Genomic DNA, 27493 nt, shown 5'->3' with positions numbered 1-27493 from the left:
GTATTTCCCTCTGATAGTAAAGTATGATGTAAAAAAAAAAAAGGAGTATTCGGTACTTTAAAATTGTACTTATGTAGCCTACTGTACTTGGTTCGGTTTACTTAGTTACATTACATCACCATAATCTCACCAGACCAAGGCTGACGTCATGTTTCTGAGCGCTGGCCAGTTCAATAAAAACAGTAAACACAAAGATTAAGTTATTGTGTTTTCCATTTTATTTTAAAGTGTTAAATGCGACGTTTTAATCCTCTGACTTGTTATCAGCAGCGCGTTCTCCATTTGAATGAAGAGCTGTTCTCCATTCATCTCCCCGTGCGTCTTTAAACCTGCTGGTGTCCGCAGTGCGCATGTCCGCTGCCTCCTGCTCCGCTAATGGATGGTGCCCTGCCTTGCCTGCGACCGGACGATGCTGGAGGAGGAGGAGGAGGAGGGCCGGGCTCGTGCAGCTCCACCCTCGCGCAGCAGTGCGCAGTTTAAATGGTAAGCCTTTGAAATTGTCGGGGGTCATTTGGACTGTTCGCTTTTGGAGTACCTCGTCAACGCCGGCTTCTCCAAACTCTAACTTTCCAAATCCAAAGAACATAAATTTCCTCACATTATGTAAGTATATCGTTTCCTGCCGCGTGCCATAGCGGGGTTACACTGAACGTGCACCTGTCAAACCGCATCCCTCTCGCGCGTTGTTAACTTTGGCTGCGTTCAAGGAAGATGAATCTATGTTTTGTGTTTTTTCTGTTTGATTTCCGGTGCACTGAAATGTGAAGTTTCATGTTCATTTAGTGCTATAAAACATTACGTTGAACCTTATTAACATACACTGTGATAATGGTTTTGTTTTTATTTGCATCACTTCCTTTGATAACTAATGTGATTTAGGTCCCAGTTCAACAGCACTTCATGTAATTAGTGCACGAATACTTATCATGTATGCAGAGTTTTTATTTGTGGGTTAAATAAAGTGTAACAGAGAAATAAAACATAGTATTATAGTTTTAACAAACAGTGCTTAAACACTGTCAAAGAAAATATGACACCAAGCTGCAGTACAGTACAATAATGAGTAAAGAGGAAGCTGAGACTATCTAAGTACAAGCATGCCTGTAACCATGGAGTTTCCTGTTTCCCAAATATGGTCATATTAAGCTGCTTGTCTGTCAAGCATGTTGAGCTTTGTGGTTGAAGATGCAAACAGTTGAGAGAAGTGACCCATGAAACTTTATCAGATTTTGGAGGTTGTGTTTTTTTTATTTTTTATCCTCCTTGATAAACCTGTCTCACTTTAGTGTTTGTTCTTTTATATAATTCTGCAAATGAACAAATAGTTTATTAATATCTCAAGTTAAACTGTATGTTTCCAATAATACTTTTCTGTAACTGTGTTGTCTATTTAGGAAAAGTTTGTCAGTCTAAATGAATATCAACATGACAGTTTATTACACTGACAGACTTTTGATGTGAAGCGGTTCAGTCTCAGATCCCGCGTATGAATGTTTGCACCGTAAGCTGAACGCCTTTGACTCATCATCCTCAACATCGAGGCATCTCTGAAAGAGGAGGAAGTTGTGGGTTGAGTGTTTATTTTGTCACCATATTTGTACAATTCTGCAGTCGACGACATATTCCTGCAGTCGCAGCCCGAGCGGAAGCTTTTCCTGCGACAAATTCGAGTGAAACATAATTTAATTATTTTCATTGTTTTAGTCCTAATCACTTGTACAAAAGCATGAAAATCTGAATGCACCAAGGTTTTATAAGTAGATGGTAACGTGGGAGAGGAAATGGGTAACATCTTTCAACTCAACCAGAAATAGAAAGGTCATTCAGTCTCACATTTCTACTGTTTGTTATTTTTGACAGAGAAATAATGAAACTTCATATTGGACTCGTGATAAGTTTACACTAATGTTTGTGTGTCTTTGAGAAACTGTGGCCAACACCAAATAATAGAGAAGGATTATGAACAGAAAAGTGACTTTGGCTTGATGGTTCACACTGAATTCAGTGAGTTTGTGGGTTATTGTTACTTAGAAATAACATCAATATGAATGTGAATACATCGGTTATAATTGAGAACGGGTGGTTTAGCCTCATGCGAGGAAAAGAATAGAGCTTTGATTTGGCTGAGCTCTTGTCATCCTGAAAGGTTTCAGACTGTCTGCATCCACCTGTCATGTCAACCGCACGTCAGACAGCTTCAACAGACGCCGACTGAGCACAAGCTGTGTTTAAACAACAGAAAGTGAGAGAGGAAGCTTTGCAACGGTGTGTGGCCGAGTTGGTGAGAAAAGTTAAAAGTAGTGAGCTTGACTGGCTGCACATACTTAAACCACTGGGTGGTGGGGGCGAGGCGGGGAGGTAGGGGGGGGGGGGTCTGGAAGAGTCAGGAAGAGTCTGTTTACCTTTACCCACAGAGATATCACATCATGAAAGCATCAGCTGGTCCCTTCCTCGTTTCCTCAGCAGTGTGCTCGACTCCCTGGACTCGCACTGACTGTGCAGTTTTTGACAAATAGCAAGCGTCCGTCTCTGTTCATGTTTTTGTCCTTCAGTAGTTTTGGGTGGTTTTGGCGAATCCCAGGGGGGGGGCATTCATATTTTTCTCAGGACAGTGTTATGCGGAGAGATGGAGGGGGGTTGAATTAACAAGCCTGTGAACAGGAGTGACGTTATTGTCTGTAACCCATGAACCACTAAGTTTTCTACTCAGGAGCTCAGAGGCTAATCTAATGCAACACATCACACTGTGTTGGACTCACTGGACTAAATTTGTTCACTAGGAGGTTTTGTTTTAGTGTAAAATATGATAATATATTTGACATATTTGCTACCAAGCTGTATTTTTATGACTTGCATGTACGTTTCCTGCACCTACTCCTGTTTGCATCTTACATAACCTCCCCCTGCAGCTACCACTCCCCAGACATGCCGGACTCCCAGCCACTTGTTCATATTTGAGCCACTGACCGTTGCATTTAAAAATGAACGCCGATAGGGGCCCATGTGAAAGATAGTTAAAGCCCCGGGCCCCCCTTGGGCTCTCCGCCTCGCTGTTATCATTTTGGAGTAAACGACAAGGCCGGCAAGAGACATACTATTCCCTATTTGGGCTTTGTTTGGAAGTTCACTTGCCTTGCTGTTTAGGTCCGCACAAAAGAGCGCTGCTCCAGAGAAGGGGCCCTTATATGGTCATCGCAGCACGAGACTGAAGCCTCCTAGCTGGAGACAGAGGGAGAGAGAGAGGTGGAGGGTGAGAGACTAGGAAGAAAAATGGATGTTGTTAATTATGCAATGACTAAATGAGTATGAGTAAGTGCCAGTCGGTATTAATGGTTTGAGGTTATTTCAGCTAAAGTTGTCGATCTTTGTTACTGAGTTGATTAAAGTCCATTTATCCAGCTTCGGCCTACAGTCGGGGGGGGGGGGGGTTGTTTGTGCATTTCCCTTGTGTTGTGTGTGTGAAAGTGTAGGGTCGAGAAGGGGTGGAGGTCCGTGAGAATGGCTGCGCTCTGGAAATCCCCGCTGGATCAAACACGTTAACTCTTTGAGTTGCAACCGCAACAGGAGGCAACTTTTACCAGCATGTCTCCTGCAGTCAGACTCATCACATGCTGCACTGGTGCCATTTTCTGATTATCATCCAGTACCTGCAAGTGATGCATAACTGCTGTAACATGTCCAGGAAGATTTTCTGTTCTGCTGAAACTCATCTGTTTCCTGACTTCCTTCGTCCCCTCGTGCGTCTGTTCTTTCCTTCCTTCCTTCCTTCCTTCCCTTCCTTCCTTCGTTACTGCCCTCCATCTCTGCTTCCTCTACTGCTCACTCGTTTGTAACATTCAGGTTATTTGTTCTCGACAGCTGGCCCTCCACTATAAGTCAAGATGTCCAAGAAGGCCCCAAGCGAGGACGAGAAGTTCCTCTTTGTGGACAAAGACTTCCTGAACAGCCCCATGGCTCAGGCCGACTGGGTGGCCAAGAAGTTGGTATGGGTCCCAACGGAGAAGCACGGCTTCGAGGCGGCGAGCATCAAGGAGGAGCACGGCGACGAGGTGCTGGTGGAGCTGGCTGACAACGGCAAGAAGATAACGGTCAACAAGGACGACATCCAGAAGATGAACCCGCCCAAGTTCAGCAAGGTGGAGGACATGGCCGAGCTCACCTGCCTGAACGAGGCCTCGGTGTTGCACAATATCCGCGAGAGGTACTTCTCTGGACTTATTTATGTAAGTATCCAACAAAGACATTTGAAAGTTCACAAAAGTAGTTTCACACCAAAACACATGAAATCTATACGTCCAGATGTTACATTTTTTATGACAACTGCTGGACTTCTAATTTCTTTATTTTAACAATACTCATCTTTTTATCGAGGCGTTCGGCCTCTGACAGAAACAAAAAAACACAAACTTGTCCAAACTGTTTCCCCGTTGTCGTGGCCTCTGCTCTCAGACGTACTCCGGCCTGTTCTGCGTGGTGGTGAACCCCTACAAAATGCTGCCCATCTACTCAGAGAAGATCATCGACATGTACAAAGGGAAGAAACGACACGAAGTCCCCCCTCATATCTACTCCATCACCGATAACGCCTACAGAAACATGATGCAAGGTAGGACGTTTCCTCCGCTCGTCCCAGCCTCGTTCGCTTTCATTCATCTTCTCCTCGTGAGCTGCAAAGATGGACCAGAGACTTGTTTTCTTTGTGTTTCCTGCCATGTTTGCTCTCTAATGGCCTCATTATCTGATCTGTGCAGAGTGTCTGTCTACTCTGTGAAGCTGATCAGATTAAATGAATGAATGATAACAAACTGAGACAAGAAAAAAAACAAAAGCACACGTACTGTAGAAAGCTGGTGGAAGTCATTGGCAGCTGTCACATGCAAACTGTGCAAGCTGCTGTTTTCAGTTGAGTTGTGTCTGCTGGTAGCTTTAAGAGCTCGCTGTGGGTGAGCTGTCAAAGGCCTCGCTTATGTCTTGGTCATGACTGCTGGCTGCATTTTTAGCTCTGTCATGTTGACAAAGCAGTTATTAGAAAGCTGTCAGGCTCATAGTTTCAAATGCAGACCTGTTTTTTATTATTATGCACCGGCTAAAAGCAACCTCAGAGCTCCGACTGTCCGCCACGAGCTCATCGCAGTCGGCTTCCTGCTACGAAAAGTATAAACGACCCTGAAAAAAAACTTTATGGCCTGTTTGAGAGTCAGTGTCTCGTGGAGGTGACGATAGTGGCCCTGGCAGAGCCGTGCTTACAGTAAATGCCTCTGGGCTACCCCAGCAGTGATATGATTTCAGAGTTTCCCACAGAGCCGCTCTCTCTCTCTCATGTTTCCAGGGGGGGTCTCGCTCGCTGGATCTCATGTTGACGTGAGGATGTTCTCAGAGGAGTTGACATCTGGATTGTGAGATGGTTGAGAGATGGGTGGAGGGCAGTAAAACATTTCCTGTTTCAGCCACACACACACCCCCTTCCTCCTCCTTCTTCCCCTTCCTTATTCAAATAACAAACTCTTTTTTCTTTTTTTTTAATCACTGTAAACGTCAAAGATTTTTTTTTTTCTTGGGTGAAATAAGAAAAGTTTGAAGTGGTTTGGGACGAGTTTCCTCAGAAACAGGATGTTTAGACAGGACTTACAGTAAATTAGTGAAAGAAAGTCAGATCATTCTGTCTACACTGTATGGACTTCACGTATGCAGAGGCAGCTGTCAATGCTGATGATGTAGTCGTCATAGAAACCAAATACACACATGGATGAGTGATAATGACACAAAGAACAATAACTAATGCGGTTTAAATTTACTGCTCAAAATCTGTGAAATTTGGACGTAAACTACATCCAAATATATGTTGTGATTTGCAGCATTTATTGGCACACGCTATGAAAGATACACCAGAATAGTTGGTCCAGAGATGTGAGCTAACAAGGGGGATATTATCAGCTTGAAACTTTCCCAAATACATCACTTAAGTTGAAGATTTTATGTCAATTGTTTCAGTAAAATCAAACGCTACGCAGCAAATCGTGCAGAATATATACAGTACGTATGTTTTAAACCTTCCCTCCATCCATGATAACTTCTGTCATTATAAACAGAACCTATCCATCATTTCACTGCCTCTCTTCTTGAAGAAACAGACACTAAGGCTGAAACTGGAGTTACTTTTCACTGATGTTACTCAGTCAGGATGATTTGGATGATCTGAAGAGTTACAGGCAGCTCAGTGCACATTTAGAGAGAAGATACGTTACAGCACTCTTCACTGATCATTGATCTAAAACACGGGAATGTATCGTCTGGTTTTGTACTCATGTCGTCACTTCCTGCTCTTTCCTCAACTAAAGTAGTTCAAATCAAACAAGTTATATAAGCACGTTTAGATAAACCTTTGAGCTCCGAACTCCGTTTCTTAAGTGCCGTCTTTAAGTTAATGTCTATGGTTTTTAAGGAAATGAATACATTAACTTTTGCTGAAATGATATCTGAGGCTGCTCGAAGGAAATAGAGGAGCCTAAGAAATGCAGCTGCACTAATCTGTAGTCAGATATACTTTAACAGAGGTGATGTAGCATCAGACTGAATATTAAGTTTGTGTTTAAATAGCTGAATTAGTTTGGCTTTAACAATTTATAGTAAATATCCTATTAGGTTTTGGATAACGCAGCGTAAGGCTTTCTTGCTGTTACAAATACAGTGAGTGCACAGTGGAGGATTTAAAGTTGCACCAAACTGGTAAACAGGAAATTAGTGTTTACCGCCACAGCGACGGCATGTAAACATAATGTGAAGTAAACAAGAAGGGGGAGGATTAAATGGTGTTTGTGTGGGTGTTTGGATTTCCCTTCTTCAACTCATCCCTGCAGAACAACCCATTCGAGACTTTACTTTATGGGACTCTACGTGCACGAGAAGGAAGAACATGTTTTGATTTGCTGCATTTATTTCCAACTAAACATTTGCTCAGGCTCACGATATATGAAATGACAATTGGTCTTTAAGCTGGTGGATCACACATTTAGCTTCCACACCACAAAACCGGGCTTTGAGCAGGTTTAAGTTGGAAGTAAGTCAAACTAATTAAGCCAACGGCAGAAGAAATGGACGCAAGATAAGAAATATAAAAGCAAAAGAAAGATAAGAGCAAATCATAAAAGAGAAGCAACACATACTTCACAAAAAACATGACATAAAAGCTTATCTTTTAATATGCCAGAGATTTTAACCAGAGGAACCTCTTTAGACACAGAGTTTCAAAAACTGGCATACTTGCTTGAAAATATTTCCTCTTGTTTTTAATCTGTAAATCAGTTAAGAGGCAAAAGTTCAGTGAGGACCCAGATGTGATCAAATCAATCTCACATTTTGCTGAGCTTTTATTATTATCATTAGTACCAATTAATTATTTAAAGCTGAATATTCTATCCAGAGCTTGTTTTTGACTCTTGATTCTGTTCAAAGAATCATGTATATCCAAGAACTGCAAAGCTTTAGGATCGCCTCAGTATAAATGCTTTAGAGTCTCTAAATACCAAGAGGTTAAGACTAAAGCTACACACCTATGAACTCCCTGTGAGCCCTTAATTAATCTAATAAAACTGCGGCTGGCAGGGATTTGTTATTGTTAATAGACCGGTAGGGTTTCCCATGAAGTAGTGTCTAATGATGCAGAGCCTTCTGCGCTGTATACTGTCGTATTAACAATTCACATATTAGAGTGGAAGTGGTGCATAACTCCAGCAAATCCAGATAACTCTCTGAAGCTTTGAGACATTCTTTCCTCCATCTTGGCTGAAATCCAGTTCCTCTAAAATTGTACTTTGCTCTTTGATGTCCAGGAAGATATTCCCGCGGGGAGTTTGCTGTCCTCCTGCAGCAGATGAGCGATGTGCTGCGTCTTCTGTCCTTGACGCTCTCGTATTATCAAATCTAACTGACGAGACTGAATCAGTTTCAAGGAAATATTCTGGGTGTTCGCGTCGTGACGAAAAAAAAATACGTGTCTCTCCTCTTTGAGTTTCATTCGCTGGTGCGACAGTGAGTCTTTCTCTATCTCCACCTATCTCCACCATCTCTCCTTCTCCTTCTGCCTTAATTAGGAAGTGCAGAGAGAGAACTGGCTGCATTTTCTGTCTGTCTGTAAAGAATTAATCGAGTGCAACAGCAGCCAAACTCAAGTCTACACGGAGAAACAGCATCCGTGCTACTTTACAGTTCATGGGGAGGTTGTGCACTGTAACTGTGTGTGTGTGTGTGTGTGTGTGTGTGTGTGTGTGTGTGTGTGTGTGTGTGTGTGTGTGTGTGTGTGTGTGTGTGTGTGTGTGTGTGTGTGTGTGTGTGTGTGTGTGTGTGTGTGTGTTTATGTCCATCTCTGTGAGGACCAGTTTGAGTTTTAGCGAGGACATTTCCATCAGTCCTCACTTTCTGACAGTTCAGACTAAGTCAGCGAATGTCCTCACAAAGATGGCTTTACAAATGTGTGTTTTCATGCACAAGCGTACTGAATTATTTCCCTCTTCGCGGCACGAGGATGAAGGCTACATCATTTAAAAGGGTACATCACATGACATTTGATCTTTTACACTCGAAACCTGACAGCAAAGTTATCTCTTCTTCAGCTGTGAGCCCCTCTACTCCCCCACATGTGGTTCATTTTGAAGGATGAAGTTACAATTTAGCCTTACATGGACTTGGTGTTGTTCTCCCAGGAGACAGTATAATGAGTCATTGCTCAGCACATTCAGAGCTGATTTTCACGGGTAGAAATCAAAGTATTTGGGGCGAGTTACGTGTTTCCTCAGGCCTTCACAGATCACACAGTCCCAGCTGATTGTCTGAAATAAATTTATCTTTATTCCTGGTGAAAGCCTTGTGGTTTTACAGTAGTGGACTGAGCTGGGTGTACTTGCCAAAGTTAAGGAGATAAGAAGGGAGAAAGAAAAAGAAAAGTCCCTGATTCATAAAATACATAATAAATCTTTGGTGATTGCAGATTCTTTTGGTTTATCAGCTAATTCTTATGGTTTATGATGTTATCTTTGATCTGAAGAATGACTTGTTGCAGAAGTCATCTAACATTTTGACTTTTCTTTGCTTCTACAGATCGTGAGGATCAATCTATTCTCTGCACGTGAGTAAAAATGTGTCACCTCCAAACTCACCCGTCTCACTTTTACCCTTCATCTCTAACACATCACATAAACACAAGTAGGAAAGCTGCATCTGCATGTGTGGAAGAACAGTAACGTAATACTGGTGTAAACACGGAGTCAGACAGACCGGATACCTCTCGGGTCTCTTAGCACCCAGTTTCAGCCACCAGTGCCAGTGAGAAATCATTTTGTTTGTGGGATTATGTTGCCGTGGAGTTTGTGTTGCATTCAACGGAGTCAAACTGGATGTGCACGAATGCTCTCGCGGCGCTCCCAGAGGGCCGCGGCCTCGCTCTCCTCTCAAACCTCTGGTCAGGAAGTGTGCCCCGGACCCTGATGGGAGAACCAGATTAGCTTTCCAAATGTTTGGGGCTCCATTTTGTTTGTTTATTTGTTCTAAACTAATTATTGACAATTTTGAGTGGGCAATCGGACATCCAGGGACAAACGGCCTCGTTTTGTCTGGCGGGGGACGGCCTGATCTTTGGACTGGCCTCTATTTGACTTCTAATCTGTAGAAAACAAAATTTAAACATTAATGAATGAGTTTTTCCTTTGTGGGCTTTAGTGTCCTACTTTGAGTCATGATGAATCATGACTAGATGTTTCTAGATTTTAGGTTTTGCCTCTCAAACATATTTTTACTCCTTACATACTTTACATCACAGTGGATTGTGCTCCATGTTTATCTACTTCTGGTATAAATGTACGACATACTAACATAGTAAGAAGAATAACTTTGGAGAGAGTAAATCAAACAAGTAGAAACTAAAATAATACATAGCATATGAGAAAGTACACCTTAAATGGAGCGAATGTGTTCCTCCTCTCCTGAGTTCACTACAGTCGTTTAAATTGGCTGATTGACATCAATCAGGTAACATATAAGTCACAATATGTGCTTCATTATGCTTCGCTGCTCAGTTTTCAGTTGTATTGGCAATGGAAGTGAGAGAAAGCTCTTCCGCGTTTTACTGTAAACTTACTGAAACCAGGATGTAGTCAATTCTTTGATCACATCAAACCATTTCCTCAACTATTATGCTGCTTTCTCAGGAAGACTGGAACAGTTTGGTTGTGTTTAACCCGATCGGTGCGGGAGCTTTAACTTTTTAGTTAACAGCACCGATGTGAGAAACAAACTCCACTACTCAGCCTCATCAGGTATCTTTAACCATAAAAGGGAGAACTGTTTCTAGTCTGACGCATGTAATATGACATTTTCCTCTTGCGTGTGTGAATGTACACGTGTGTTTAGTTGCATTGCATGTTCTTTGTCATGGGAGACTTGTGTAACTATAATTTACAGGATTTTCCTTGTTTTAACTTCACTAAGAGGAATGACATGCATCTGCCAAGACAGACAATTCTCATCTCAGATCACATTTTAAGGTTAAATTAGATGAAATCAATCAGAAATACAGACAAGATTTTCAACCCTACAAAGTCACACTGTAGATTGTTTTATTCCTCCCCTCAAGTTAGACCCACAGGACTGTTTCTTATGTTCGAGAGAGATAATGACAAGTCAAATGTTCTTGTAGTATTGAATTCAGGACTGTTCTTTGTGGATTGCATTAGATCTTTTTTTTTTTCTGGTCACTTGTATTCTGGTGTTTTCTAGTAGTTATATTATTGCTCAAATTCCTCCTCACAGTAGCGAGACTTTGCCATGGGAAAAAGAAGCTCCTAAATCCATTCTGGAGATGTTGACATTTCATCTCACAAGGTCACCATTTTCCTTTGTCTGATATTCGCTGCATGTGTGCAGAAAAAAAGAAAAGAAACTGGAAGGAATTAGTGTATTTGCTGGGCTGAAAGTCATTGCATGTATGAAGGAATGCCCATAATTCAGCCCCCTGGGGAGTATAGATTTTCCCAGAAGTGTTGTTGTTGTCATGTTGGGGAAGCAGTTGGTAGAGTGAGTTGTCCACTATTTGCAGCGTTGGTAGGTCAAGTCCCCGTCACATTCCTGGTCCTTGAGAAAAACTGTAGTTATATGTTGACCTCTAAAATAAAAATTTAAAAAAAAGATGCCTTGTCAGTGCATAAGTACACACATTGTTCACTCAGGAGTTGTAGATAAAAAAAAAGAAAAGAGTAATTCTTCTTTTTTTTTTTGCTCAGGTTTCCTATAATATTCAAAATTTAAAAAAAAAACTAAATCTTAACCAAATTAAACAGCACATCTGAATATTAACAATGAGGTGAAGTATGACGTAATGCTTTATCTGCTTCTAAATAATCCGATGGTCATAAGTGAAACCTGTACTGAGACAGTTTGATAAACCATGTGGAGGAATTTATCCTGCAACCAACCGCTGCCTGCAGCAGGAGCCTGGATGTCGTACCAGACATGAACGGGACACAGTAGTCAGATTCCTCTTGGAAGCTGCCAAGCCGTAACACCCAGAGCGTCCCGGTCCTTTTAAGGACCATGACTGAGCATGTGTCTGTGCGCTGGTGATCTCTGGGATCATTCAACTTTGTCTGAAGCATCCAAGATCGTTTTGTGTAAAGAAAGAATGTGTTCCTGCTTCTGTTCGAAGACGTTCGTCATACGTAAATTGCCTTTAAATGGAAGCGCGTGTCAGGTTTCTGACTATCGTGTTTAACAACTCCTGATGATTTTGGGTTTTAATGTACAGACTCTGTTTCTGCTGCCGTAATGTGTCAGCTCATAAATGATGTGCTGCTGACAGGCAGCTATTTATTTGTAGCGTTAGATTAAACAATTTTGGGGATTTGGGAGGGTTTGTACAGAGATAGATGAGGAAATACCACACACACATCTGTACAGGAATCCTGAATCTACGTCCAGCAGCCGTGTCCTGTCTATTACAACCAGAAATACAAACAACATTTTTCTTCAAGAGAAAACAGTCAAACTACCACGTTTTCAGTCGAGAATTCACTTTTTTTAAGTAAGTAAACAAATAAAATGTCTCCAAAAATGTCAACATATCGCTTTAAAACTAAAATAAGTCTCCCTCTCCTTCATATGTGTGTGAGGGATCAGCGTGTATAGTATTCAGACTCAAAAATAACATTATGCTTTATGTCAGGCGTTATCTCTGCGCGCACATGATTTCCATTCAATTAAACCGGGTTACTGAGCTGTGAACGAAGAGCCTGTCGCTGCTGCTTATCTTCACGTCCTCCCTCATTCTCTTCCACTATCTCCGCTCGGTGTCTCTTAATCCCGCTCTTCACCCTTCTTCCTCCTCCAGCGGAGAGTCTGGTGCCGGCAAGACGGAGAACACCAAGAAGGTCATCCAGTATCTGGCCGTCGTGGCCTCCTCACACAAAGGAAAGAAGGACAGCAGCGCCGTAAGTATCCTGTGTGAAGAGATCGTGAGTTCGGATCTGTCAGCCAGTTCCCTCACTCTTGAACACCATGTAGGAAACTGCCCAGTTTAATCCTCTATATTGCCATTTCCTCCAAATAGCAACAATCAGGATCACAGTTTGCCTACGTGAGTAAAGGGGAATGCCTGTAGTGTGTTTCTGTGTGCGGTGTTTGTTCCTTCGTAGGTTAGAAAAGTGCATGAAGGTAGCGTCACTGAAAAAAAAAAAAGAAGAAATTCTGTAAAAATGTTTTCTTACACCAACAGTAAAGATGCCGAATCTCAGTGTTTGTCAGTTAGATGGTTGTTTGACTTTAACGTTTGTCATGAAGCCGAGCTGATTTAGACTGCATGATAATCATCATCATCATCAGTACTGACTCGCGGTCACTCGAACTGTCCGGTGACGGGCGTCCAGTTTTGCCTTCCTCCTGAACTGGTTGAGTTTTGTGTCGTCATTCTTCCACGGACACCCTTTCCCTCCCGGCGGAGGAGCCGTTGAAACCTCCCCGGCAGTGAAAGGGTCTCTCACAGATCAACGAGCACAGTGTGAGCATGCCCATCTCCTCTTCCTGTCTATCAAACGCCGGCCTCCTCCCTCCTCCTCCCTCCTCCTCCCTCCTCCTCCTCCCTCCTCACCCTCAGGTCCCGTAGCGGTTACTGGACCTCCTCGTGTGGAGTTTCTGAAAACACCCATTTTCGTTAGATTGTTGACTTTTAAACAACCAGACCGGGCTGAAATAATCTGAGTCCTTTAGTCAAATCTCTTTTTGAACAGCGCTTCAAACAGAATCACGAAAGCTGTGTGTCGGTGTGGTATGTAGATGAAAACGTTTAATTCATCAGCCAAATCGATGCCACCGACCGTGCTCTCTCAGAGGAAACGCCGCCTCTGGACTCCGTCTCTTTGACCTCGCCTGAACACAAATAACAACAAGTTTCATCTCATTTCCTCACCTGTCCTCCTCCTGCTGCTTATCTGTCTTTTTTTTATTTTTTTTAAGTATTTCTTATTTAAAGCGTAGTCAGCTGTAACTTTCTCTGTCATGCCATCTTTGCTGTTCTCTTTTCTTTTCTCTCCTTTTTTTTTTCCCTCCCAGTGTCTTAAATAAACAGGAGCCTCCTCTCTGCTTTGCCAACTCTGAACTGCACCTCCTCAGCGGGTCTGTATCTTCCTCTTTTTCTTTCAACAAAAAAAAAAAAACGACGAAAAAAACCTGTGAACAGACTTTTTCAAAAACTACAAATACATTAGAGCAAAAATAGAGAAAGAAATAATATTTAAAAAGAGGCAAAGTCAAGTTTTCATTTCAACTGCTTTTTCTGATTCTTCTCATTAATTTAGCAGAAAACAGTCCTCTAATACACGTTTCTTTTATAAATGCACTATAATTAGTAAGAACATCTGCTAACAACATATTTTGTAATTAAATACATAAGTTTATCATCATCTATCTCCTCACCGTTGTTTCCATCTCACCGTTAACCATTTTGAACACGATATTAACGCTTCGACGTGGCGCTCTTTCCGATCCATCGTGGCTTTAACTCGTTTACCAGGTTGCCAGAGGGGTTTTGTTTTTTTTAAGCGTGAGATTTTGGTCGGAGGTCTGCAGCGCCTGACCTGGATGCGGGCTGAAACAGACCACTTTGATCAGGTGGATTAGCTCGATGCAGTGTGACGGGGTGTCTGCCTCATTTACCGACCATCGCCCTGCTCCACCCGCCAGTCCGCCGGCTCTGCAGTCACGCTGGAAGCAAATCACATCTCCGGAGGGCTGTTTGTGAATCCCAATCGGTTTTAATGTGCCGACACTTTGAATGAAAAGGCTTTGTTCGGGACCCATCAAAGGTTTTAAGGCCGGTAACAGTATTTGGATGCCTTCTCTAACCCGACGTGACCTCGAGTCTTCCATCTCCTGTTCTGTTCCCTCCTGATTTGATCAATTTCTCTTGAAACTGTCTTATGCAATAATATAAAGATATTAGTGTGGAGTTTTATTTTCCTATTAAAGCTACTTCTCAGGATATTTATTGACCAACTGGTGCCAGTTTAGTGCTTCATCTTTTTTTTTTTCTCTCTCTCTTATTAGTCGCCATTAAAAACTTTCCGGTAAACTGACCCTCAACACTGCCCATCCCGAATCACCGCGCCCCCACCAAACACACCTACTGCACAACAATCAGTGTTTAACTGTGACATGTCTGTGTATCGCTGTCACCACTAGGGGGAGCTGGAGAAGCAGCTCCTTCAGGCTAATCCCATCCTGGAGGCTTTCGGGAACGCTAAGACCATCAAAAACGACAACTCATCCCGATTTGTGAGTTCGCTGTTTGTTTTTCTGAAGTGACTCTTTAAAGCTTCCTGATGCTCTTCATTGTTTATCAGACATCGTTTCTATTTATGACATCTTCTTTTCTCATCGCTTACAGGGAAAATTCATCCGGATCAACTTCGATGTGACCGGCTACATTGTTGGAGCCAACATTGAGACCTGTATCCTTATTTACTTTTTTTTACTTTTCAGTCTGAGAAAACAACTTATCAGATTTCACAAACTCTTCAGACTGAAGTGTTTCACCTGAGGTTTAATGTAGTACGTCATCATACCACCTGCTTGTTAACAAATACCATGAAATGATGGCTTCATATTAATGTGTTGATTATAATTCATGTTGAACTTCAGTAACCGGAATTTTATTTGCAGAAAACAATAATCAATTCAAAGCCAAATAAGAAGGACTCTTTTTTTTTTAAACATTTTCTACAGTTTTAGCTGTTACTAATCTTGACATAAGAATTAATTTATAAACCATCTTTCCTGACAGAAAGTGTGATTTTTTTTTCCATCTGTAATTCAAACTTGTGTAATTGGACCTGAACAAGAAGTTTATGTACTAAAACCTTCCTGAGCAAAAAGCATTTGTACTCTTTAACAGCCGACTCTTCTCAGACCTGCTGGAGAAATCTCGCTGCATCAGACAGGCGAAGACAGAAAGAGCTTTTCACATCTTCTACTATATGATTGCTGGTGCACAGGACAAACTCAAAGGTAAGATGATGATCAATCTAAAATATGTGTGTGATGTTTTTGTGCTTTATTGACGACGTGCTGTACTTCTTCACCCTCCTCATGGCATTTAGCAACAATTTCATGAAAAGTGAAACCATCATATTGACCATAACTGTGATGATAAGTCATGTTGTATCTCAAATTATTGTCCCCAATAGTTTTCCCCGAGTCCGTTGATAGAAGCAGTATTTTAGGCATTTACCGGTTTTAGTTGATTTTTATTAAGCGTAGTTTACAAGATATCTTGGAGAGCCCAACATCAACCTGAGGTCTCTTTGTTGGATTCTGACTTCCCCCTTTCCGGCACATACACTTATACTATAGGAAGAGGTGTTACCTACAGTGAGGCGGGAACATTTGCATAGTATGTTTGTCTCAGTACTTTTCCCCTGTCCTCCGTTTGAACCACATCTCCCTTTTGATCTGATAGTGAGTTGCACCCTACTGTGACCCGATGTGATAAGTTCCTGCATAAGCAATGTGTTCTACAATGCTTACAGTCAGTATGTATTTTGTGCTTCTATGCTAGGATATGTTTACAACAATACAACACACATATATATATCATATCATATTACTTACATATAGGTCGTACCATCACTACCAATCTTAAGGTGTAGACAAAAGGCTGTGTATGTAAATGAGAGTGATACTGCTTGGCCAAACCAAAAGGTCACAGTAGGAGGTCTGCAACCTGTGGGGTCACATACAGTTGTTCTTTGAGGCATTATCAGATGGCTGTCTGGAGGACTCCAGGGGGTGAAGGAAGACAACCCCCACCTCCACCAACCAACAAAGAATACATCAATATACATGACTTTTGGTGGAAGACAACCCAAATTATATTGTATTAGCATACAACATATGAGCCCTCATATGCACTAAGCAGATCTATATTCCACAGTCACCAACTCTTTAAACTTGTGTGTTCTATCGTCAGAGGAGCTTCTTCTGGAGCCCTTCAGTAATTACCGCTTCCTGAGCGCCGGCCACGTTCAGCTGCCCGGCCAGCAGGACGACGAGATGTACGAAGAGACCATGGAGGCCATGAGTATCATGGGCTTCAACGACGAGGAGAGAATCGGTATGAGTGTTTGATGTGATCTGAATAAGAGGAGCAACTATAAGCGTGTCTAGCTGCACATGTGTGTACTTGCATTGAGGGCCGGTTCATCACTGCTGTTAGACGGCCTGATACGTGATTGATGTGGCTATCTTTTACCTGCACGTCACCACAAATACAATTGTACTATCTCAAGGCTAATTTAGTTTATAAAACGATCTGATTTCTCTCTCAGATATCCTGAGGGTTTGCTCCACGGTCATGCAGCTGGGAAACATTGAGTTCAAGAAAGAGAGGAACCAGGAGCAGGGGGGGGGGGGGGGGGGGGGGGGGGGGGGGGGGGGGGGGGGGGGGGGGGGGGGGGGGGGGGGGGGGGGGGGGGGGGGGGGGGGGGGGGGGGGGGGGGGGGGGGGGGGGGGGGGGGGGGGGGGGGGGGGGGGGGGGGGGGGGGGGGGGCCATGCCCGACAACACCGGTTAGATACAACTACTTCATACTATTAGAAAGTCCAGTAGCATGTGATGTAAAAAAAAAATTCCAACTGGAGAATCTACATTTAAAATCTCTTCTTCTTATCTCCAGCGGCCCAGAAGGTGTGTCACCTGCAGGGGATCAATGTGACGGACTTCACCCGAGCCATCCTCACCCCTCGTATCAAAGTGGGCCGAGAGGTGGTGCAGAAGGCCCAGACCAAAGAGCAGGTACCACGAGGAATGAGCTTCATTCAAAACATAAGAATAACTGCACAAGATCTGGATTTGAGGAGCACTTCTCACATCTGTCATTTTCTCATTTTCTGGTGTGTGTGTGTGTGTGTGTGTGTGTGTGTGTGTGTGTGTGTGTGTGTGTGTGTGTGTGTGTGTGTGTGTGTGTGTGTGTGTGTGTGTGTGTGTGTGTGTGTGTGTGTGTGTGTGTGTGTGTGTGTGTGTGTGTGTGTGTGTGTGTTTGCCAGGCTGACTTTGCTACTGAAGCGTTGGCTAAAGCTGTGTTTGAGCGACTGTTCCGCTGGATCCTGTCCCGAGTCAACAAAGCGCTGGACAAGACCAAACGCCAGGGAGCCTCCTTCCTGGGAATCCTCGACATCGCCGGCTTTGAGATCTTTGAGGTATAAACGTGTTGATCTCGGAGGAGTCATTCAAACAATCAGCTCTTATTTGAATCGTGTTAAATGTGTCGTAGTCAAATACACAGAGAGTGTCTTCAGCTCTGTCTTCTGGTTGTTGCAGGACAATTCCTTTGAGCAACTGTGCATCAACTACACCAACGAGAAGCTGCAGCAGCTCTTCAACCACACCATGTTCATCCTGGAGCAGGAGGAGTACCAGAGGGAGGGCATCGAGTGGAACTTCATCGACTTCGGTCTCGACCTGCAGCCCTGCATTGAGCTCATCGAGAGGCCGGTGAGTAAAAATTAGACACTAAACTCACAAAGTCCGTTAAATCCATCCAGCCGTATAAGTTCTCCCGCCCAGCGCGGGGAATTTATGATTTATGTGTCTTATTTTTGGGTCAAACTAAGTTGTATCTTCTCTGCAGAACAACCCTCCAGGCATCCTGGCCCTGCTGGACGAAGAGTGCTGGTTCCCCAAAGCCACAGATATCTCCTTCGTGGAGAAACTCATGAACACACAAGGGAACCACATGAAATTCGCCAAACCTAAACAGCTTAAGGACAAAACAGAGTTCTCTGTCTTTCATTACGCTGGGAGGGTGAGCACGAAGCGGGTCATCTCGTATTCTCATTTTGAGTAATAATTTAGAATAAGAATAAGTGCTGCTTGGATTGCTGACGTCTCGTTAAAAAAACATGTAAAGCTCACATAACAGTGATGCTGTTTTGTTTTTAGGTAGACTATAACGCCACAGCCTGGCTGACAAAGAACATGGACCCTCTGAATGACAACATCACAACGCTGCTCAGCAACTCCTCCAACCAGTTTGTGCAGGATCTCTGGAAAGACGGTGAGACGTCTGAAAAACACCGGTGCAACAATGCTGCTGCAGCCGTCACCACAAACAACACAACTCTCAGAATATCTGGAATGATTCGATATTTAATCCCATAAAAAAACGTACACATCAATGCTTTAAAATCATATCAGACACGCGAGCGAACAGCTTGACTACACATTGTTTTGTGTGTTTGTGCGTCTCAGCGGACAGAGTGGTGGGTCTCGACACATTGGCCAAGATGACGGACAGCTCCATGCCGAGCGCCTCGAAGACCAAGAAGGGAATGTTCCGCACGGTCGGGCAACTCTACAAGGAGTCTCTGGCGAAACTCATGACCACGCTGCACAACACGCAGCCCAACTTCGTCAGATGCATCATCCCCAACCACGAGAAGAGGGTAAAACAAAATTCAAAAAAAGTTTCTTCCAAAATGCAGTTGGTTTAACTCATTATACATGTATGTTCTTGTTGTGACCAAAATATAAGATACATATTTTGAGGGAAAAGCTATTTTAGTATTTAGTGTTGATCCAGCATGTCAATAATCAAAACATTATACATAGATTTATTTCCTAAGACATAAAAAAAACGACTCAGTAAAATGCATTTACTAGTAACCAGTCAGCCATTGTAATCTAATTGAAATGCTGCTCTTCTCAGGCCGGGAAGCTGGACGCTCACCTGGTCCTGGAGCAGCTGAGGTGCAACGGTGTGTTGGAGGGAATCAGAATCTGTCGGCAAGGTTTCCCAAACCGAATCGTCTTCCAGGAGTTCCGCCAGCGGTGAGTCCGGACGCCGTGTTTCACGTCCAGTTTAAGGTGTTTCTGTAACCACTTGTTAATAAGTGTGACATCGTTCTGTCTCTTCACAGCTACGAGATCTTGGCTGCTAGTGCCATTCCCAAAGGCTTCATGGATGGCAAACAAGCCTGCTGCATCATGGTGAGCACAATCGTCGTCCGTGTTTGTTAAAAATCATTGCAGTCGCTGTTTTCTTCACTCAGTCGTGTCCGCTGTGTGCAGGCAGCACCTCATCGTTTTTTCCTCCCGTCTGCGTAGATCAAGCACCTGGACCTGGACCCCAACCTGTACAGGATCGGACAGAGTAAAATCTTCTTCCGTACAGGAGTGCTTGCTCAGCTGGAGGAGGAGAGAGATCTGAAGATCACCGTGATCATCATCGCTTTCCAGTCGCAGGCTCGAGGCTTCCTGGCCAGAAAGTAGGAAAATACGAGCCTCGTCTCACACACCCCCGCCTCCAATAGATAAGCTGTCTGCGGTGGATTAGGCTCCTTATGATGAACTACATCCAGTCTTTTAGACAGTATTTTGGCCCTGGAGAGGATTTCATAACTATAACTTTCATTCTTGCTGCTTTTAGCCTCATAAATTAGACAACTTCACATGTTGCACTATTTCATACGTGATATAGTGGTTTCCCTGCTGTGTTTTTGAAGGGCGTTCGCCAAGAGGCAACAGCAGCTGACAGCCATGAAAGTGATCCAGAGGAACTGTGCTGCCTACCTCAAACTCAGGAACTGGCAGTGGTGGAGACTCTTCACAAAGGTCAGCTAGTCGTGCTGCATATTCATGCCACAATATCACACTGCATTCTTGTATTTGAGGTTCTTACTTAAGAGACTATTTCAACAACTTGATCAAAACTGAGTATATGGTTTGACTGTTGATGGAACGCTACAGGGCTTTTAATTTGAAATGGGGGCTTTTAATTTGAAAGGGATACAGGAAAACATGGCATTCAACAGACCAATGGTGTAACGTTATTACTCAGTCACTGTCTTTACCCCCCATGATTAAGACTTACGCCGCCCATCTGTCTGAACCGCAGGTCAAGCCTCTGCTGCAGGTGACCCGACAGGAAGAGGAGATGAGTCTAAAGGACGAAGAGCTGCACAAAGCCAAAGAAGTTGCTACGAAGATTGAGACAGAGCTGAAAGAAATCACCTTGAAACACACATCGGTAAAAAAAAAAGATGAGATCTGCAACAACGACACAAACACAAACGTTTACCAGGAGCCTGTTGATCGTGAAGCTGAGGCCCATTTCTTTCTGTCTGTGTGCTGCAGGTTTTAGAGGAGAGGAACGCGCTGCAGGAGCAGCTTCAGGCAGAGACGGAGCTGTACGCCGAGGCTGAGGAGATGAGAGTCCGTCTGGGAGCTAAGAAGCAGGAGTTGGAGGAGATCCTTCATGAGATGGAGGCGAGGCTGGATGAAGAGGAAGAACGTGCTCAGGCGCTGCTGGTCGACAAGAAGAAGATGCAGCAGCAGATGCAGGTCTGAACATCTGTTCCTTTCTTTATTATTTCTTAATTGCTGTTATTTAGTTGCTATTTGTTTGCTTTTTTTTTTTCAACCATCTAATGAAAATGATGCAGAAACTGAGGGCTGAGTCTTTTTTTTAATGTAGGAATTGGAGGAACATTTGGAAGAGGAGGAGGACGCCCGCCAAAAGCTGCATCTGGAGAAAGTTACCTGCGACGGAAAGATCAAAAAGTTGGAGGATGACATTCTGGTAATGGAGGACCACAACAACAAGCTGCTGAAGGTAAGAATTAGAAAAACAGAATTTATCAGAGGCATATATTTTGGTGAGAGGGTTGGTGTCCAAAAATGTACATTTTACTCAATAACTGCCCTGTTTGTGATGTTTTGTAGGAGCGGAAGCTGATGGAGGAGAGGATTGCAGACTTCAGCACCAACCTGGCAGAGGAAGAGGAGAAATCCAAGAACCTCACTAAGCTCAAAAATAAACACGAGTCCATGATCTCTGAATTGGAAGGTAATCATGTTTAATGCATTCCTCAGACGCATAACTTAACTTATAAAAACGTAGATTCGTGAGTGTTATCCCTCCCCTGAATTAGTCCGCTTGAAGAAAGAAGAAAAGGGCCGCCAGGAGCTGGACAAGGCTAAACGCAAGCTGGAGGCCGAGTCCAACGATCTACAGGAGCAGATAGCCGACCTGCAGGCTCAGATCGCCGACCTCAAAGCTCAGCTCGCCAAGAAGGAGGAGGAGTTACAGAACGCCTTGGCCAGGTAAAGTTAAACTCCGGATGCTTTTTAATTGTTTATCTCCTGAATATTTACTCAAAAATACAATTTACAGGTTTACTTTTTCTATGACTGCAAAGTATTTTTAATGCTCTCTCGTTCCTTCCAGGTTAGAAGATGAGACAGCGCAGAAAAACAACGCTCTGAAGAAGATCAGAGAGCTCGAGGGACACATCTCAGACCTGCAGGAGGACCTCGACTCTGAGCGTGCAGCCAGAAACAAGGCGGAGAAGATCAAACGGGACCTCGGAGAGGAGCTGGAGGCCCTCAAATCCGAGCTGGAGGACACGCTGGACACCACCGCCACACAGCAGGAACTAAGGTTCACTACACTACGTCCAAATATACCAATATGAGGGTTAATACAAATTAAGGATTTAGCTGATGGCTCATGTTTAATAGAGGTGTAAGACAGATGTGATGTAACCGCATGATCCATCTCTCTTTGTGCAGAGCCAAACGCGAGCAGGAGGTGAACCTGCTGAAGAGAGCCATCGAGGATGAGAACCGGACCCACGAGGCTCAGGTCCAGGAGATGAGACAGAAACACACCCAGGGTGTGGAGGAGCTCACCGAGCAGCTGGAGCAGTCCAAACGAGTACGCCTGCATTATCTCACAGGGTTTTAAATACCCATATGTCACTTAGCTGTAGGTACATTCACTGCCCTCTTTTCTCCGTTATCTACAGTATTTTAATATCTTTCTTTCATCTGCGAAGGTGAAATCAAACCTGGAGAAGGCTAAACAAGCTCTGGAGAAGGAAACGTCAGAGTTGACGATGGAGGTGCGCTCACTGGTCCAGGCCAAACAGGACGGGGAGCACAAGAGGAAGAAGTTGGAGGGTCAGGTGGCGGATCTGCAGTCACGCTTCCACGACAGCGAGAAGCAGAAGGGGGAGCTGGGCGAGCGCTGCTCCAAGATGACAGTAAATCACTTTCAGTTCATCTTCAGTCCAGTCGGAAGAAAACAGCTGGAGTTTAAAAAGAATCCGTCTGAGAATCCTCATGCTTGTTTCTGTACAGGTTGAACTGGAGAGTGTGACAAACCTACTGAATGAAGCAGAGAGCAAGAACATCAAACTAAGCAAAGACGTTTCAAGTCTTTCCTCCCAACTCCAAGACTCGCAGGTAACTGGACTTAGAGTAGAACTTTTACTGCTGAAATGTGCAGTGAAAAGTGAAGTGTTAACCGCTGAGCTGGTGTGCTGCTGCAGGAGCTGCTGGCTGAGGAGACACGACAGAAGCTGCAGTTCTCTACAAAGCTGCGACAAGCAGAGGATGAGAAGAACAGCCTGCAGGAGCAGCTCGAGGAGGAGATGGAGGCCAAGAGGAACGTGGAGAGAAACGTGTCCACCCTCAACATCCAGGTCAGAGATCACGCCAGGAATTGCGCGTTATTGAAAGTCGAGGCAATAAAGAAATAAGATGAAAAATCTCAATTAGAGATCGGAAAAAGACTCTTGAAAACAGCCTAAAAAACTAAAGAAAAATGTCTCTTATGACCAGTAATTTAACAGAGTTTTTGTCTGTGCGCAGCTTTCAGACTCAAAGAAGAAGATGGACGAAATGTCAGGAAACATCGAGCTGCTGGAGGAAGGGAAGAAACGTCTGCAGAGAGATTTGGAGGCGGCCAACACTCAGTACGAGGAAAAGGCCTCGGCATACGACAAGCTGGAGAAGACCAAAAACCGTCTGCAGCAGGAGCTGGAGGACACGCTGATGGACCTGGACAACCAGAGGCAGAACGTGTCGAACCTGGAGAAGAAGCAGAAGAAGTTCGACCAGGTCGGTAGAATCAGAAAACCGATGAATCAAGTACAAATTACAAAACAAAATCAAAATATATTATTGTGCTTTTGAAGGGATAATAGACGTGGATTTAAAGGTGTTAATGCTAACAGGATGTAATCCCTTTAATGGAAATAGTGGTGATGGATGTTGACATCCATTAATCCGTTATCATTCGACCTCTCTGACCTCCAGATGTTGGCTGAGGAGAAGAGTATCTCCAGTAAATATGCAGATGAGAGGGACCGGGCCGAAGCCGAGGCCAGAGAGAAGGAGACCAAGGCGCTGTCGCTGGCGAGGGCTCTGGATGAGGCCCAGGATGGCCGAGAGGAGCTGGAGAGAGCCAACAAGGCCCTGAAGATGGAGATGGAGGACCTGATCAGCTCCAAGGACGACGTGGGAAAAAATGTTAGTGCCGGCGCGTCACTCAAACCGTCTCTCTTTAGACTGCTAACGCTGAAAGTCTGCGGTTTCACTGCTTTATTGGTTTACAATGAATACAGTATTCAGTTCATTTAACAAAATATATTGATGGAAGGTCCACGAGCTGGAGAAGTCCAAGCGAGGTCTGGAGGCCCAGGTGGAGGAGATGAAGACGCAGCTGGAGGAGCTGGAGGACGAGCTGCAGGCGGCCGAGGACGCCAAACTGCGACTGGAGGTCAACATGCAGGCGCTGAAGGCCCAGTTCGACCGAGACCTCCAGGGACGAGACGAGATGGGAGAGGAGAAGAAGAGGCAGCTCATCAAGCAGGTAACGAGGCATCTTCATCCTCCCGCCCGAAAAAATTCACCGCCAGAGAACGTCAGGAGTAATCTCAGCAATCGATGCACACTGACTGCAGGTTCGTGAGTTGGAGACGGAGTTGGAGGACGAACGGAAGCAGAGAGCTCTGGCAGCAGCAGCCAAGAAGAAGCTGGAGACGGACATGAAAGATCTGGAGGGACAGATCGAGACGTCCAACAAGGGACGAGAGGAGGCCATCAAGCAGCTCCGCAAGATCCAGGTGAGAATGAAGGGATGCAGCAGAATTTACCTGGAAAGTCTGATTTTGGTTTTTAATTTACAATTTTAAACATGTGTCTCATTGGAGGTTTGTATCACTACTGTACAGAAACCAAGGCTGTCCCGAGATTTATTTTTACCTGAACACCAAATAGTTTAAATTCATGTAGGTGACGAAATGAAATACATAATGAGAATATAAATATAGTATTGTGTTCTGTTTTTGTGAGCATCATTTACCTTTCCAAGGAATATTTAAAACATTTCTGTTGGTACAACTTTAAGGGTCAGCTGACAAAGCTTCAATAAGATATATTGTTTCTGACTTACTTATAAATATAATAAACCCTTTTCTAACGTGTCATTTGTTTCTGTTTGTCTTCCTCTCTCCAGGCTCAGATGAAGGACTACCAGAGGGAGCTGGAAGATGCCCGTGCTGCCCGGGAGGAGGTGCTGACCACCGCCAAGGAGAGCGAGAAGAAGGCCAAGAGTCTGGAGGCCGAGCTCATGCAGCTGCAGGAGGTAACGCTGTAGGTTCGTAACGAGGCAACAACATTTCCGAGGGCACAGAATAATAACGGACGAACCTCTGATCCGTCTCCAGGAACTGGCCGCAGCCGAGAGGGCACGGAAGCAGGCGGAGGCCGAACGAGACGAGCTGTCCGATGAGCTGGCGAGCAACTCCTCTGGAAAGTGCGTGAAGAGTTCAATCCGTTGGTTTTGTCTGTGAAGCGAGCTGGGGAAAAAAATGCCGATAACATTTCCTGCCGTGGTCTCTGCGCTCAGGTCAGCCTTGGCAGACGAGAAGCGTCGCCTGGAGGCTAAGATCTCCCAGCTGGAGGAGGAGCTGGAGGAGGAGCAGAGCAACATGGAGATCATCAACGACAGGCTGAGGAAGAGCACGCAGCAGGTGAGGAGACCGCGGCAGCTCCTTCTGTCGTGAAGCGGTTGAATGGAACCGCGGGGGGTCGTCATCCTTCTCTCCATCCGACAGGTGGATCAGCTGAACAACGAGCTGCAGACGGAGCGCAGCACCTCCCAGAAGAACGAGAGCGCGCGGCAGCAGATGGAGCGCCAGAACAAGGAGCTGAAGGCCAAACTCCAGGAGATGGAGAACCAGGTCAAGTCCAAGTTCAAGTCCTCCATCACTGCCCTGGAGGCCAAAGTGACGCAGCTGGAGGAGCAGCTGGAGCAGGAGAACAGGTCAGACGAGCACTCAAAGACATGTCTGAGAAATAAAGCCAGTAAACTAAGTTGTATATCACAACTTCAATCAGTCCAACACTTTACATGTTCCAGTCATGTTATAACGTCATATTTTATATCTATGCTTGATGTAAAACATTAGACATCTTTCCATCTCTTTGCACCAGTTGTACTTTCATTTAGTCTTCTTGAACTGGTGTCCATCTTGTTTCAGGGATAAGCAGGTGTCCGCTAAGGGCCTGCGCCAGAAGGACAAGAAGCTGAAGGACCTGATGATGCAGATGGAGGACGAAAGGAAACAGGGGGAGCAGTACAAAGACCAGGTCCGATCACTCGGTGCATCCGTACAACATGTAACGAGAAAATACTGTTTGGAGAGCACCGAGTCAGCAGATTTCTTCTCTTGACTCTCCAGGCGGAGAAGGGGAATACTCGCGTGAAGCAGCTGAAGCGGCAGCTGGAGGAATCGGAGGAGGAGTCTCAGCGCGCCACGGCCGCCCGCAGGAAGCTGCAGCGGGAGCTGGACGAAGCCACCGAGGCCAACGACGCCATGAGCCGCGAGGTCAACACCCTCAAGAGCAAACTCAGGTAGGACCAAACCCAACGAGTCGGCCTCTTCTTCTGTCTGTCTTCTTGGACGGGCAGTGGGGTCTTTTGTTTACCTTTTATTTGTGGGATGCTTCAACAGGAAAAAAAAAAAGTGTGTTATGTTTAAAATATATTAATCACGAGGTGAGACAAACAAAATAACAGTTCGAACTAAGTTGTCACTAAAGTCCTCTTCGAGGGTTGTAAACAAACATTTAAAGCATTAAAACATTTTTAGTTGAACTTACTGAGCACAAGCAAAACAATGGTGTCCATCTCTATTCCAGAGGCAACCCTGAGCCCAAGGAGTAACACGGCAGGTACCTCTGCACCTAAAAGTTACCCAATCACCACTTCTCCTTGATTCAGCAGAGCCTTTTCATCCCCATGCTCACCTTTAACGCTCTCATTCCTTTCATTGAGCCTGACTGAGACAAATATGACTCGACGAATAGCAAATTTAACAGAAAATTGTTGCGAGTCAATTCGGTTTCTATTTTCATTTTCATTTTCATTTCCTCGGCCAGCCATATTTTTCTCAGTGCTTGGTTTACCTTCCATAAACCGAACTCATTCTCCTGAGCAAGGCGCTGAATGAGTTACAAAGATAACCGGCGTGCTTAAGCTGTAACCGAAGCACGACTCATCGACAAGCCTTCGCCCGCACGGAGGCCGTCCCGTGACGACCTGTTTTGTTTTTTTGTCTCGTCTTGTCGTCTCGTGTGCATCTCTGTGGCGTTTTTAGGCGCGGAAACGAACCGTCCTTCGGCAGCACACCTCGGCGTATGGGCGGAGGCCGAAGGGTGGTCGAGGATGCCTCGGAGGAGGAGGCCGACTCCCAACACGACTTCAACGGAACAAAGTCGGTGGAGTAAAAATACGCTCAACGACCAGATATCAGAATTACAGTCCGGGGGCTTAAAAACAAGAGGGTAACTTCAAAATGCTATCTAGCTCTTCCATATCACTTCAAAATATAGATATATATATATATATATTTCCCCCCGTTTCCAGTAATCCAGCCTTCTTGTTTCAGAGCACCTTTTCTTGACACAAAACAATCAGCAGGACTTGATATCGAGTAGAGGAGTTGTTTCGGTGCCTCTGCTGATGTGTGATTTGCCGTTTTCCTTTTATTCCTTTTTTTTATTTTTTTTTATTTACACTGTTTTTGTACTGCACTGAATGACTTTTTAAAACAAAAAATTATTATTATTCTTTCTCATGCAATGTTTTGTACACAAAAAAAATAGGTGTC

General features: G+C 44.3%; 1 protein-coding gene across 1 annotated transcript; it reads left to right on the top strand.

Annotated features, from left to right (window-relative positions):
* Nucleotides 1-516: 516 nt before the first annotated feature.
* myh11a (myosin, heavy chain 11a, smooth muscle) lies at nt 517-27424 on the top strand. Its single transcript, XM_069704954.1, has 43 exons — nt 517-603; nt 3859-4223; nt 4450-4606; nt 9094-9121; nt 12374-12473; nt 12593-12619; nt 14719-14811; nt 14924-14987; nt 15445-15543; nt 16505-16648; nt 16863-16935; nt 17079-17101; nt 17209-17327; nt 17579-17731; nt 17853-18026; nt 18163-18336; nt 18474-18588; nt 18783-18976; nt 19240-19361; nt 19451-19520; nt 19638-19798; nt 20036-20144; nt 20428-20559; nt 20667-20873; nt 21007-21144; nt 21255-21378; nt 21464-21635; nt 21760-21972; nt 22104-22248; nt 22370-22576; nt 22674-22778; nt 22865-23017; nt 23187-23435; nt 23634-23846; nt 23977-24189; nt 24281-24442; nt 24835-24963; nt 25046-25134; nt 25228-25351; nt 25436-25644; nt 25862-25970; nt 26063-26235; nt 26981-27424. Exons 2-43 carry the CDS (start codon nt 3882-3884, stop codon nt 27108-27110), a joined length of 5937 nt encoding a protein of 1978 aa, XP_069561055.1. The 5' UTR covers nt 517-603; nt 3859-3881; the 3' UTR covers nt 27111-27424.
* The last annotated feature ends 69 nt before the right edge of the window (nt 27425-27493 follow it).

This window comes from Brachyistius frenatus, unplaced genomic scaffold (genome assembly GCF_029030835.1).
Source record: "Brachyistius frenatus isolate BFR_SWC_R1_liver_20210118 unplaced genomic scaffold, ASM2903083v1 Contig_53, whole genome shotgun sequence".
NCBI lineage: Eukaryota > Metazoa > Chordata > Actinopteri > Embiotocidae > Brachyistius > Brachyistius frenatus.
Note: the sequence above shows the minus strand (reverse complement) of the source record. Positions and strands in the feature narration are given on the sequence as shown.